General features: G+C 40.8%; 1 protein-coding gene across 5 annotated transcripts in view; it reads left to right on the top strand.

The window, feature by feature from the left end:
* The window catches only part of LOC141899575 (RNA-binding protein Musashi homolog Rbp6-like), a 112,997-nt gene that overhangs the window by 85,223 nt on the left and 12,315 nt on the right, over positions 1-15,459 (top strand). For 4 of the 5 annotated variants that reach the window (XM_074785956.1, XM_074785952.1, XM_074785954.1 and 1 more), the window contains exons 9-12: positions 5,887-5,969; positions 6,525-6,582; positions 11,892-11,927; positions 12,388-12,492. In XM_074785956.1, the coding sequence (XP_074642057.1) occupies positions 5,887-5,969; positions 6,525-6,582; positions 11,892-11,927; positions 12,388-12,492 (282 nt within the window). The remainder of the gene's footprint in view (positions 1-5,886; positions 5,970-6,524; positions 6,583-11,891; positions 11,928-12,387; positions 12,493-15,459) is intronic. The other variant, XM_074785955.1, reaches the window with a different exon arrangement.

The following is a 15,459-nucleotide window of genomic DNA, read 5'->3' as shown; positions in this document are numbered from 1 at the left end:
AACTGGTGTCGACAACGTAAGTCCGAGTGCTCACCACACAATCAGGTGGGATAGCTAGCGTTGCTGTTCCTCATTTCTGAAAAAATTAGTAGCGAAACGAAACGTGATTTCTGGTTTGATAATGGTCTGGTCGTATTCTGATGCGTTCGGTTTTACTGGGCCGGATTTCTACCGAATTGGCATCCGGCGATGCTTCCCGAGCGAAGGGATGGTTGCACGGTCGCCGCGGTGGTTCCTCGGTTCACGGTCGTCGTAGTGGTCATTTTATCTAACGACTCGCAGCCAACTCGTGTCAACTGCAATATCGACATCAATCTGTATCCTGCGTTTTCTCATCGACGACTATTCTGGACTTCATGTACGGAAGAATTTTCCGTGATTACATTTCTTGCATCTCTCCCGGCAACATCGGTCTCATCCATCATCACAAAATGTCTTATCTCTTCACCTCGATGCAGGCTCCTTTGTCACCGGTGACCAGAACCCGTCCCTTCATGTTTTTATGCATAGAAAGATTAGCGTTCGCGGTGATTGGATATTCGTAAATGAGGCGGCCATTAAATTTTTGTCGAAACTGTATATTTCCAGCGGGAAGGCGTTCGATGCACAGCCCGGTTCCGTTTCAATTATCTGGCATCGAAGAAGACATCGGGACCGTAGTTCCGTAATCTGATTCGTATGTTGGTATTTCATGGATTCGGTGATTGCCAAACTATGGCTAATTGTATTGAAGTTCTAGGACATGGAAAATTCTGAATTTTGAATGTATGGTCCCAACAATCTGCTCCTCATCCTCGTTCCATTTTCTAGCGTTCATATGGCCCCTCAAAACCCTAGAATTTAAAAGAAAAACAAATTTGCAGGTATAGAAACCCTAAAATTCTCAGTGCTAGCTTTATTTCCCTTAAATTCCCAGCAAAAAATTTACATAATAGAACGATTCCTCTGGTACAATTTTACCTCATGTAGTGCAAGATTGAGGGAAGATTCTACATCATGTAGTACAAGAGGGAATACCCCAAATATTGCGGATTCAAATTGATCAGCACTATATTGTTGAACCGATTGTCTTGCAAAAGGCATCTCCGCCTTAAGTGTACTCAAATCACGGAATACGTGAGAATAGATCTGATAATTGCCTTATTTGCTTCATTCAGGTCTCATATCATTCATTTCAGGTCTCATCATTCATGGCATTCTTCATTCATTCAGGTCTCTTCAGGGTACTGGGATTGATTATCGGAGTACTTATGAATTGAAAAATAATCAGAAATCATTTTCATTCTGGATCCAGTACCACCGCCATCCGTTCTATAGACTATAGTGTGCGAAAAATAAATAGCGCCCGCAATTATGTTTCAGTTTCGAGTTGAAATAAGTGCACGCCTCCCATTAATACAACTGCGCTAATCAAATAGCCCAGTTGTTATGGAATAACAGGCGATTTCTATAGGAGGAACTAAGCTGAATTAGAATGTGTTGGTTCAGATTGTGCAAATATACAAGGCATTTAACTCCTAGGGCTCTTTATGCTATATATTCAACGGATTACAGACTCTCAACATTTCGAAAATGTGACGGCCTGTTAAAACAAACAATGAATCTAGGCATAGTCATTAGTGAAGTCAGCTTGAACCCTTTCTAAGTAAGCCCAGAGCGATGGATTTAATATGATTGCTCGCGATGCAAGGTGATCAGTTGCAACTGGTCGCAAAAATGGTCGCAATTAAGGTCAATTGCTTGGTAGGCAAGGTGGTCTGATCAGTTGCAACTGGTCGCAAATTAGGTCAACCGCGATGCAATGGTCAGTGATGATATGCGACTATTTACCAGTCGCTAGAGCAGTGTATATGCTCTGCTACTGGAAGAGTGCCGGTCATGTCTGGTCGCAGAAAATAGAACACAGTTTGCGACGCTGTAACTGGCGGTTGCGCGAAGTATCACGTCTCGCAGTGAGTCGCTGGCAGCCGCCTTAGGGGAGTTAGGGATAAAACGTGAAAAAAAATCACAGAGCGTTACTTATGCGCTTAGCGATCGTTTTTAATCAGATGTCAGACAGTATTGTCATAGCATGGCATTCGCAGATTAATAGCGACTAGTAAAACAGTATTCTGGAGCATGGTTAGGGGGGATGATAAACCGAGCCGAACACGCAATCCGTGCCTTAATGAAGTCGCGAACGCGAGCAGTCACATTTGCGGTTAAATTTCTGCAATTAATTCTTATAAATGGCAGCAGCAGCGGCAAATATGACGATTCATTATCATCCATAATCCACGTCGTTGTTGCTGATGTGCGTCGTATAGGTCCTGATATCACCTTGCAAAACAGGCAAAAATTTCAGCGTATAGATGATCGTGTATAGATGATCGCGATGTTTTTTTGAAATTTAAGTTTATTTAGACACAAAAGATCAGTACATAGGAGAATATACAAATACACAAATATGAATCAGTCATTAATGTACAGAAATGTGTCAAGGATTCATCCCAACCCAAACAAGGCTGTACTAAGTGAGGGGATGAACCCTGAAAACTTAATGTCGCTACAATAGGGTATAAAATGTCGCTACAAAATTTGGCTATTGGTATCAATCAATAAATACACTAATTTTTAGCTTGAACAGAGATTGCTTTCCGAGTTGCCTGTGCAAAAATTAGAAATATTTCATTCCAATAATTGTATGCAATGTCTCTAAATCGAAAGCTGTACTTCATTAACATTTGGCGATTGGAAGTCAACCTGATCAAATTCAAGACTAATTTAAGATTATTCAGCTTCTGTAGCCAATCTCACAACTGGAGACATCAGATGTGAGATATATTTTTGGCCCGGAAACCGGCCTAGGGGGTTAGACATGGGGCGGAAAATAAGTCTTAATGCCGGTGAAAAAGCAATGGCTGTCGATGTAGCCATTCCATGTTCGCGCTGACTCGTCGTGACTGCATTCTCGTTTCATATGCGCTTAGTAATAAACCCTATGACTAAGTGCCAGGAGGGAGAAAGATGAAATGGCCAGTCAACCATAAAATAAAATGACCTCATAAGCTATAATTGTTATCGAGACATTTCAATTCGCCCGAGGTCTGCGAGCAGCGCGTTCTCTCATAGCGGCGGTCGTCGTAGTCGTCGGATTTTTTCCAGTCGCAATTAGCCGGCGGGCTGCCGTGGCGGGGCAGAAATCTACTGGAAGTCAAGTGGTAAACGAGTGACAGGAGGGAAACGCGCGGTTTGCACGAAATACTCTCTAGTCGTATCGTTTAGAACCGATTACTTTCGTACCCGTAGTAGCTAATCTCGCGAACGCGCCGTATTCATTTAGTTTCTATATACTTATATGCTCCTAATATGGTCGCCGTAGATGATTAAGATGGCCGTCTCCTTAATCCCCTTTGACATCATCGAATTGCCGACTTGTGATTGGATCTTTTAAAAAATCACTAGTAGAGGCAATTTTTATGTTGTTACAAGGGATATAAGACTACGGCCACTTATAATAACTAGACATTAGGTAACCTTCATGGTATGTACTACCAATATTAATACTTGTAGTAATACTATTTAGTATATACTTATGCAGCAATATGATGAAGATATGTGCGTCTTAATCGTATAGTTATGGTAATATCATCATCATGTTGTGCCATGTTATTGACTAAAGCAAATTCGGATGGATCCAACATATTTAGATATATCCGATATTTAGAGGTGGCCACCTTTTTTATAAACTAGAGTTTGTTGACTTTGTATAGACTTATGACAGTGTGAGGAAAATATTACGGTGTCCTATGTTATTGAAAAATCAAATTAGGAGGGATCCAATATTTACCAGGGGGGGGGGGGGGGTGCATCTTTTATAAACTAGAGTTAAGTTGACCTTAACATGGTCTGTACATATATGCTATATTTTGGTATATACTGGCTGTATGATGAACATATACAGTGTCTTAATAGTATAGTTATGGTAATATCATGATGTGATGCCATGTCGTTGACCAAAACAAATTAGGAGGGATCCAAGCAGCAATCTCATGCCTAGCTATGTAAGCGTTTTGCACTTAAAGTCTCATTACTGCAGCGGCCATTTTTATGCGTGGACGATTTTAGCTACACGATGATGCCCGAATGATGACGTGAAGCATACCGAGCAATATTCCGACGCGTTATGCCTCTCGATATCGCTGCTGGTCCCGAAGACAATTTATTAAGTATAGTCAGACATCGGCCGATGAAAAATTGACTGATACAGAACGTCGGACATCAGTTATTCTGTATCAGGTTTTTGCGCAATCAACGCAATAATGCAGTCGCCCTTGGTAACACGGTTAGTACAGCACGACGAAAAAATGACTGGAAATAATGCAATACAATGCCGATATACGTAGCCATAGCCATAGTCGGCACACGGCGTTGTAAAATGTGTCGAAATTAATTTCTGTCAAGTACGCAGCGCGCTAGTAGAAATAAAAGACTACCCCCGTATTATTGCGATTCAAATTGAGAAGCTGATTGATAATGATGATAATATCAGCGAGCTCGGTATGATTGACAGCACGCGGGAACTATTCAGGCGAAAAGTAGGCCAATAATGCCCGATGGACCGTTGAAATTGACTGGCGATTAACGACGATGCATTAGCAGACGACATTCGAAGCTCAGATTTATATCAGTCGCGCTAGGCATCCGTACCCCATCCGAGTCTGCATATTTTTTCTCATCGAAGAAAGAATTTCATTTCTGCCGCCGCCGCCGCTGCTGCTGCTGCTGATCGTTAGAAAAAAAAAAGTGAAACGTGTGCACCCGTGATCAAGATGATTTCATTTTTCGAAATACCGTAGTCGTATTAATCAAGCTCACTTTTTGCGCTTCGCCAAAGGAACGGCTTACTTCTGCGAATGTAAGCCTGTAGATTCGCCTTTGATCGTCGATGAAAGCGTAAATGTAAATACCGAAAAATGGAAAGGTTACCGTTTCGTTTGTTCACTCGCCGGCCGTCGGTAATGCGGCCCGGCTTAGCGATAATATCTCTCGATGCGATTTATATTGGATTTATTCAAATTAGTAATTATCATCAGAAAAAATCAAATAAGCCCCCGTACTCGTATTAGAATTAGAGTGAGTACAGAGGAGCCGCGCTCGTGTAGAACAGAACGAACGTTTCGTATCCACCGGCCCCGCAGCGCGAAGTGTATTAGCTTCAGAGCCGACGATCGTAATCTGCGAAATTATTACGTATGTAAATCGTAGCCGGCGATATTGGAAAGTTATCTTTTTGATGATCGCCCGTTGAGAAGAGAAACGCGGATTTATCCGTAATAGAAAAATTGGATCTCTTTGATCGGGCAAGATTTTCGCGGCATTCGTCATGAATCATTTTTTCCATAACTACGAGGCTATGTTCGACTTTCTAAGTTGAAAAATTGAATTATCGAGCTAGTGCTTTGTATTTCGTTTCTAAAAATTCTAACATCCATGTATTTGCATCGAGTACTGTACCCTTTCCTATGGTATTTGCCAATATTTTCTAAATTTGGATTGATCGCCAATGGTTTCTTTATACGACCTGGCCCAGGGGTATTGCATTTAGTCACTGGTGAAATCTGCCACCTTTTTCCTTGGCGTTCTTGACGAAGAACGCATGGAATTTTTGTCTCGATCTGAATTAATTCATAAGGGATTTGGGAAATCGAGAAAACATCCATGTTTTACATTATTTGATCATACTTTCTAGTTCAGTGTCTTAAAAACTGACACGTAAACAAATCTTAAGTTCTTCGCGTCATTTTTCATGTTGAGTTGACAGATGCTATTCTCTTAACTGCTTCCGAATTGTCAAATTCCCCCCCCCCCGGCATTTACTGATTTCCGCGTCTATTTATTCCGCAGGTTTCGGCTTTGTGACATTTGAAAGCGATGACTGTGCCGAGAAAGCCTGCGACATTCACTTCCACGAAGTCAATAACCGAATGGTAAGTATTCATTTATTTGGCCTTGTCAGAAAACAAATCTCTGCCATTATCGCGCCATTTTACGGTTACTCCTCATTTTCTCGCCGCTGTATGTGGCATTCCGCTCACACTTACAAATGAACGGCCTAGCCTTGTAAACCCAATTATTTTTCCCTACTATCAGCGTCGGAACGATGTTACAATCCCGGCGATATTGTGTACTCAGATCATATCCTCGCCAGCATTTCTATTTCTGCGCGACGAATAAAAAAAAAGCCTTCCGGCCTCTTACACGCAGACGCGAAACCCGAAGTCAAATTAAAAACCTTTTACCGCTTGAGGAATCGAGCGCGACGGATTCTGCAAGTTTTTGTAGATTTGTCGCTTCGATAATATCGAATATCGCGACGGCGCGTGGAGTGGACGACAGGAAGCTGAAAGCGAATTCTGTGCAAATATTTCCACGCACGCCGGGGCCGGTTCCCCGGTCACCCGGCGTTATTTCGCTCGACGGCGAGAGAATGCGTCGTTTATTGATGAAATAATACCCGAACGAATTGTCATCAATCATTTTAGGTGGAGGCTAAGAAGGCGCAGCCTAAAGAAGTAATGAACGCTCACAACGCTCAAAGAGGTAGCTATACAAATCACAAACGTGCCACTGATAATGAATGGTTTTTTGTTGCGACGTGGTCAGCAGTGACATGAAGGGCATTATTGACCCCGCGCGCTGTGTTACGCGACTACTTAGTTTGTTCACGGGCACGAAACACTTTCGTTCTGAATGTAGCCTGCGTAGTCAATTTTGCGTGTCACGTTTTTTTAATTATTCGGGCTAGAGTACCGCGGAAAGAGATGTGCGCACGCGCTCGCACGATGCGTCGCGCCATTTCCTTTTCGTTCTTTTGTTCTGAGCGAAAATTACGACTAGGCGGCGGCTGACTCACGGAGAGAAGTAGAAAATGAATCCTTAGGCGTGGCGCGCGCGATGGCAATCGAAAGTCTCGATTTCCTGCGACGGAAAAAGAAACGAAAAAAATGCCGCAACGAAATCGCGTTATTGAGAGACATTGATAGGAAAATGTCTTTCGCTTTCGATGATCATTGTGCTCGTTTGTCTTTGGTGTTCAGAGAATAAGCTTTGACTGTTTCACGACTCAGTCCTCGCTTATATCTTACTATATATATAGTAAGATTATATATATATATATATATATATATATATATATATATATATATATATATATATATATATATATATACACGAAATCGACGGCGTTCCAATCTTGGTAGCGCCGCCCTTCGCGATGTCGCCCTGTGTCGTGTCGCAAAAGAAAAACCATTCATCGGTCCTCTTTAGCGAAGGACTGAGCTGCTGTTGGTAATATCTTCGCACTTGTAGAAGCGTATAATTTGTGTCGTCGAAAAAAAATGAATCGAAAAGTACACTGCATGTGGTACGTATCTTTCATATCGAAGAGAGATAAGTGACGATATTGAATCGAATTTCCGGTGACGGGTTATAAACGCGGGTTCACCGAACGGCCAGTTCATAATTCATCGCGACCGGCGATCGCGTCAATTTTTGCGTCAGCCGCTCGGACGCCGAGCCCGAATTCTGTCGTTTTAACTTAACGTCGAACAAGGCGCAACCCTAGATGTTACAATTGGCGTGTACTTTTCGGTTTATTTTTTCGGCTAGGCTGATGTTGATCAGATAATCTTTAATAAAACCCAGCTCTTGGTGTTGCTAATATGGGGGGCAGACCCTCGACCCTCGATCCCCCCACTGTATCTGCATCATTGCAGGAATAACACATCGGTAGAGATAGCGCTACTGCAACAACACTGTGCTTATGTGGTGAAGAAGTGAATGGCGGTTGTGATTAATAGGAGCTAATTCTTAAAAATGCCCTCTCTCTCTCTTTCGTTCCCTCCATCCCTCCCTCTCTCCGCGTCACTACGATACCGCTGTCCCGATGATACAAATATTCAGTCATCGATGTATCCGATGATTAAACATTCTCAACATGGTTCGCCTGTCAGCTTTTGAAAAATGAGCGCCGCCCGATTAAGTTATCGTATTTTCGGTCGCGCGTCTCCAAATGTTACGAGGTGAAATATGTTATATATGTGTGTATATATATATATATAACGCAAATACTAACGCAATAGGCATGTCTTCAATTCGAATCCATTCGCTTGATCGCTTAACGCGAACACAAATCTTCAAACCACCGCAACAGAATTATCAATTCGATCTACGTCATCGAATTCCAATTATCACCCAATTCAAGCGAGGCTGAGGGATTTACCATATTTCTTACTCCAGTCATGTACTCGATTACCGATAATTTTGAACATTTTCCTCATATTTCAACGAACCGGACACATTTCTACAGTCCTAACCAATCCATATGAAGCGTAGGAATCCATATATATATATACGTACAGTCAGCCCCCAATATACCGCCCGCATCGGTGCAGAACGATTTTGGCTGTATAGAGAGTATGGCGGTATATCAGGGGTGTTTTACTATGTATTTGCATAGAAATGTACATTGAGAAAACCTGGCGGTAGGCGGGGTGTTGGTTTAATATGGGAGGGCAGTATATCGGAGGGGGTTGACTGTATTTGTTTTTGAACCCTCAACAACTACAACAAAGTCGTCGATGATTTTCGCAAACGACCACATAAAAGATCGAAAGAATTTACGTCGTCGTCGCGATGCCGACGCGCTCCGATCGATCGGAATGAATTTCAGTTGTAAATTAATTCGAATAGTTTTCGTTGACAGGCGAGCATTGTTGTCGCATTGTTTGCGTCGGCCGCGAGATACATCAGAACGACTGCGTAATCAAATTGACGTCCATTACCGATCTCCGCGCGCGCGCCGGGCTACTCGGCGCGTTCTGTATCTATAATAAGGCCGGCTACTCCCAATCACTTAAGAGGATTTCTCAGCCCGAGAAACACACTGGCAAGTGGCTTATTCAGAAGTGCTTAAGACAGCAGAAGACAAATGGGTTTTCGCCGCGGGCTACGACACATATTGCTTCAACCTCGGAACCAGCTTGGATATATCTATCTATATGTATATGTCTATATACACATATATATATGTATACACGCATTTGGTTCATCGCCTTAATCCATAAAACCATACAAGGGACAGAGATTTTATCTCGCCTCCCTCGTTACTTCGACATCGTCGTCGTTGCAGATGTTTCATTTAATCACCGGCGGTTGTCGTACCTGTGGGTGCTGTATTCCGAGACGCCAATTAGACTTTAGGCCGATATGACGGCGACAGTTCTCGTCGATGGTGGCGCCCCCTATGAAGGTACGGCCAGTTTACGAACACGCGTACGAAACCGTAACCGATTAGCTAAGAACAGCTACAAATCGAGCCTGTCATTAGTCAGCCGGGTATAAAGTTACGTTTGGGCTGAATTATCCGATGTTTGTTCAGAGAAATCTTCTATTTGTTTGGTACTCATGGCGGCAAATCTTATTGCCGACGGAACATGTCCATAATTCTGCAAAAAACGCTATCAACATTCCTACTACAAATCGGGTTGTTTGGCAGGGCAAACATTTTTTTCCTCATTCACGAATCTTGACGTCGAAAAATAATGAAAATCCTTCTCGCGCCGTATGATATTTGGTCTTCTTATTCTATTTATTTTTTTTTTTTCGCCCGAATGACATTAAACTTGGAATTTTGGTTCGAATGTTTGTTCGATGCGATGACATGTGTTTTCTCAGATCCCGAACTCCATTTACATTCGTGGGACATGATACTCGGTAAACACTGTCAAATCAAATACCCCCTTATCAAATATTGAAATATTGATTCTTCGTCATACATTTATATGGTTTTGGCCTATACCTATTAGCCCGAATTTTTGACTGAGCTAATACTTAACACAAAGCCAGTGCGCACTGCAGTAGAGCCAAGCCAACGCCTTAATGCCCCTATGACAGTCGACGTGTTTCATTTGTTTACGAAAATTGTTTTTTCATTTTCGTAAATGAAAAAAATCGTCAGACATTTAGTTGTATGTACTCGATAAAAAGAGAGAAATGACTGAGAACGATTAGGCAAAAGCATGACTTGTTATCTATAGCCGCGATCACAGGCTGACGATTTGGCCCGGGCCGATTTGGCACCGGTATAAAAAATTTTCCGGGCTTAATTTGGCAAAACCTAAAAATGCTCGCGTGATCGCAGTTTATGTTGCATTTAAGTTAGTGATGGCATGTGAATAAGGGCCACTTACATTTACTCAGTTTGCACGCTGATCCAGTTTGTCATATCCGGCCTGGTGAACCCGCAAAACTGAGTTTGCCCGTGGAGTACGGTGGTCTTGATTTCTATCGCTTTTGATATCTATCCGTCTTCGTTAGTGCTCTCTCTTTATTGAGTTTGATTGCTAATTTTCTTCATTATTACTATTATTCGTGTCGTCGTTGTTACGACATTACGATAACGTCTTGTCAGTGGTTTCTCAATAATCAGACTAGAGCCTAGATATCCTTACATTCATAGATTTCGATCTGTATATAGTTTACCCAGTGCACAAATACTGCCGCCCGCATCGTCGTTTTGAAGCAGAAATATCTAATCATATAATCAGAAAATTTTCGAAAACGTAATTTAGAAAGCTGCGATTTCTAACTAGATTTTTGGTGAATTAATATCTAACCGAAACTCGTTTGATGATAACGATGGGGACGAAGATATAATTTGCGGGATAAATCCGTACGCGATTCAAAGGGTTAACGTCTGGTGACATTTTTGATGCGACCCAAAAAACTGCTTGCTTTTAACCTAATCAATCAAATGAATAAAATCCTCCGCGATGACGACGACCGACGAGTTCTACTCTTCCCCGAGATGTCGTCTAATTGTAAAAAAAAAATGTATGGATTAACCGCGCTTCAGTTAAGTTTACGTTTAAACCGCTTATACGCGCGCGCGCGCGCGATGACTGAACCGCATCGGATTAGTTATAGAGTTCTTTTTTTAATCGACATTTCCCCGCGGTGCCCGTACACCGCTTGATATTCGTCTTCGTTTGAACCGAGCGGCAAATTAGTTTGCTGAAAAAATCTTCTAAAATGTACTTACCCGTTTGATGAATGGTTACTACTACTACTACTACTACTACTACTACTACTACTACTACTACTACTACTACTACTACTACTACTACTACTACTACTACTACTACTACTGCGTGTTATTCATTACAAGATAATCAAAATGTTGGATATGATAGAATATACTGTATTTAACTCTCGGTTGGCAGTTTTCTCGGTGTTGGCCCCCCCCCCCCGCAATCCGATCACCCTAACCTTCTCTGTATTTGGTGTCAGTACTAATGTCCGAACAACACGATTTTTTGGTTAGTTTTAGAAAAAAATTATCTGCTTGATTATATATATTTTTACTACACATGCTGTGCTTACTAGTTTGTGCCCGAGCCATCATCACACGTATTCACAGCCGACAAATGTATCTCTAATGATTGTGTAACATACTCTCGAAAAATGTCTTGTTAGCCATAGTCATATAAATATACGTATATGTATATATATATTTATCTATAACACACGAGAATGAAATTTGTCTGTATATTGTTTAAAAAAAAAAAACAAAATAAGAACAGTTCGTTAGATTCGTAGAAAACTAGGGCGGAAATGTGCAGCTCGAGAATTATATTTCGGATTCAAATTTTTCGTATATATCGTCGGATTTTGATTCCGCCGTAAGGAATGTGTAGGCTCTCGTAGAGTGTTGAAAGGCTACTTGCGACGACGACGACGACGAAGATGACAACGACCGATTACTGATTTTGTAATCGGTCGAAACGCGAGAAAACAAAATTCTGTAAGTTGCTCTTCATTGTTTTTCTCTCTTGCATTGTCAATTGAAGAAGCCGAAGCCGCCGAAGCGTTGCAAAGTTTAGCCGGTGAGTAGAAAAAGAACGAAGAAGTCTAGAGAGAGAAAAAGAGAGACTTCTCGTGTGTGAAAGAGACCGGAAATATGATGAGACGCTATACATATAAATATATTTAGCTATATAAATATGAGTGGATTGTTCACCAGTTCTCTGCACATTTCTGTCTACAATCTGTGTATATATATCTATCTATCTATGTAGATCATTATTAATCGTGATATGATTAAGCTACTTACTGAATAAAATCGCCACCTATTCGACGTCATTGGTGTCTTCCGATGAAAAGTTGAATGTAAACGGAATGTCGAAAATTTAGAATCAAGAACTAACATTCTCGAAGATGTTTGGATGAAAATTTCGTTCGAAAAAAAATCTGATGACTTCGAATTCAATTTTTCTTTCAATTTGTCTTTCTCGTTCGATCTTGGTGCGTAATTGAAATGAATCGCATCTTCTTTTTTTCTTACAGCTTTTCCAATTCCTGGCTTCTTTCCTGCTGGATTTCCGGCGGCCTACGCTGCTGCCTATGGCGGTAGAGCCTTCCCGGCTGGATATCCCGTGCATTACTTTCCTGGTAAGTATTTTCTGAACTGAGAGTGTCTTCTACCAATATAGCTTTTTCCATGATGGTTGCATCTCTTAATTGTAGCCGAATCCTTAACGATCAAAGCCGAATGTCCACGTTGTTCGAAAAGAAATGTGTTCGAGGTTTTTTTCTGGTTCAATCGGACAGATACCTAACCTTTGGAAACTTTCAAAAATAGCATTTCTCGATTGAGCGGCGAGGGACGGATTTTTTGATAGTTATGGAGTCACTCGATATAATGGTTTCGTTGGTGCTAGATATCTCACACAATCATGTACTAGAAATACCTTAACTGAATTTATTCATTATTATTAACGTTTAAAACAATTAATGTAGATTATTACTATTGTTGTTATTATTATTATTAACACTTTTCATTGATTAAATTGAAAACACTGATTATTGGAGGAAACCTGAATAATTGCGACTATCCACCATTTTCTGTTGATTAAACTCGAAAGAAGTATTTTCGTCGAAAAATCTCTTCCAAATTTCACCGATCATCGATATATTTTTTACCTAGTAGTTTTGATAGCTTTTAAGTTGCAAATAATGGAATAATTGATTAACAATTTCATTTTCATTGGAAGCTCGGCCTAATCCCATTTAAAAAGACCTGAAAACCTTTGCCGAGTTAAAAAATCTTGACAAAAGAAAACAGTCGAATTTTATTTATTTTTGTCATTAGTAGTAGAGTTAGATATTGTATATGTCTTCCGGAGACGGATCAAGAATAGTGTTAATGTATACATATATCTATAGAAAGTTCTTTATTTCTCTTGTAACAACATTCACCAAAGCCATCTTCTTGTTAGTCGCGCGTGTTGCTTTTTCCATATCTCTCGGTTATGATTTTCGGTACTATCCTCGTATCTCGATCGCTGCTCCTTCCATCCTCGTTTCAGCGACAGAAGCAGCTATATTTTAGCGAGATCATCGTGTTCATGTTCGCGTATGCCTCGGCTGCCAATTGTGATAATAAGAGTTATTTTTGTAATCGCTGTATTTGCCCGAGGTGTAACAAGCCAATATTGGTAGTCGGTATTGCATTTTGTTCATCTTCGGTCTCTGAGAGGGTTGGTGACATTTCCGAACATAACCTATTCTTGAACATGAACAGTCGTTGAAAATGATGGCTGCCACAACCAGTGTGGACTGGTTACTACAAGCCCGTATCCGTGGGGGTATGTGGTAGGGGGATGTTTGGTTCCTTCCTACAAGATCCTGTTGGGTGCAAACGTGCCTCCTTGCAGCATCACGAGTTCCGGTACTTTTTGTCGAAGAAAATTTATCAGTTTACAAAAGCGGTTCAGTGACCTAGTTATATGAAATATTCGCTAACATTGGCCAGTAATATGCCTCTAAAAAGCATCAAACTCAAAATTTTCAAACCTCAAATAAGTTTCGCCTCATCTAAATTCGCACCCACCCAAAAGGTAGCCTGTACAGTCAATGGCTTCCGAGTCAAAATCTAATTTCCTATGTAATATCTTTATTGGTCATACTCAGTTAATCGACTTGTCACAACTCGATGAATATATGGCCACATCTACGAAATGAATCGTTCGCAATTGTTCGTAATTTCGATAAAAGAAAGAAGAAAAACGGCATCGTCGTCGACCGCGTTTTTATAACTGTTTATTTGATTAGTAAACGCGTGTGCTTTGTATCGATGGCTTCCGTTTCCATGACAACGCATTCCCCGTGAAAAAAAGATAGATTCTTAAAAGGTGAAAACCTTTCCGCAGGAATTTTCGTCAAAAATGACGAATTAAACGTTGCTGCCAATGATGGGTACATGTATCAAACAGTTCAGAAAACTGTGCTAGAAATGTTCGTCGCAGCAATTTTAGGAAATCGAATGCTTTTGAAATGTAACGACTACTACGACCGAAAATAGATTTCCAACGAATTCGCGCCCGACGTAAAGGGCGGCTTTGACTGGTTTTTTTTTCCGCGTCAAGAACGTTTGACCGCCATCGTGCTGCGTTATATTCAAAGATATACGTCGATAAGCGCATTAATAATATACGAAATGTCACGAACGCGAGAACGTCGCAAAGCTGGAAAATTGATTGTTTGCAACGTTGTTTATCGCCTACAATGACGAATCCGCCGCATATAATTGAATTAGGGAAAATTCGATATTTTTTCCCACTGCTGGGAAATCTTAATCGTTGTCAATTGTCGTCGGTAATGAATAGCGATTTCGCGAGAATTCGTTATTCAACTTTTCGCGAGAAAGAACGCGGGGAAAAAAAAGAGAAAAGAATAAGTCGATATTCGTAAGTAAACTTAGAGCCTTTATTGAATCGGAAAAACGGTTTTCGCGTGTCTATAGCGTCTTTCGTTCTGGATTCTATGCGTTTCTGTATTGTTAATACTTTAGTACGTATCTATATCTCGCGCTTTGAGCAATTTCAAATCGATCGGGCGCGCGCGCGCACCGTCTAAATAAACAGATTCTAGAGGCGTTTATACCCACGGAAATATAGCTAAGGGCTTCCTTGTGATCCATACCAGCGAAGACGACGACGACGACATTCTCCACGCTTCAATTATGTATCGATTCGTTCTACGCTTTTAGCATCAATGGTCATTGTTTATATATTTATATATATATATATATATATATATATATATGTATATATTTAAACTAATAGAAAGAAGTGTCGTCTAAATTTAGCCGGATGGAAAAAAAGATCTTATAAACGCCGTTTTTATAGACTACCTATTGATTCATATGTATATAACGCTTGCACGCAATAACTCGAAATGGCAGAACTGCAGACTAGAAAAAAAAGAATTTTTTGTATTCAATACAGAAAAAGTTATTAAGATTCACTCCGATATTGGTAAGCCTGATCTAATGTTATTATTCGAAGAGCATTTGCCTAATGCTGTTAACGATGGGCGGATATATTAGTGTTAGACTCCATCGCCTATGTCGCTCTC

This window comes from Tubulanus polymorphus, chromosome 2 (assembly GCF_964204645.1).
Source record: "Tubulanus polymorphus chromosome 2, tnTubPoly1.2, whole genome shotgun sequence".
Taxonomy (NCBI): Eukaryota; Metazoa; Nemertea; class Palaeonemertea; order Tubulaniformes; family Tubulanidae; genus Tubulanus; species Tubulanus polymorphus.
This window is presented reverse-complemented; position numbering and strand designations above follow the sequence as displayed.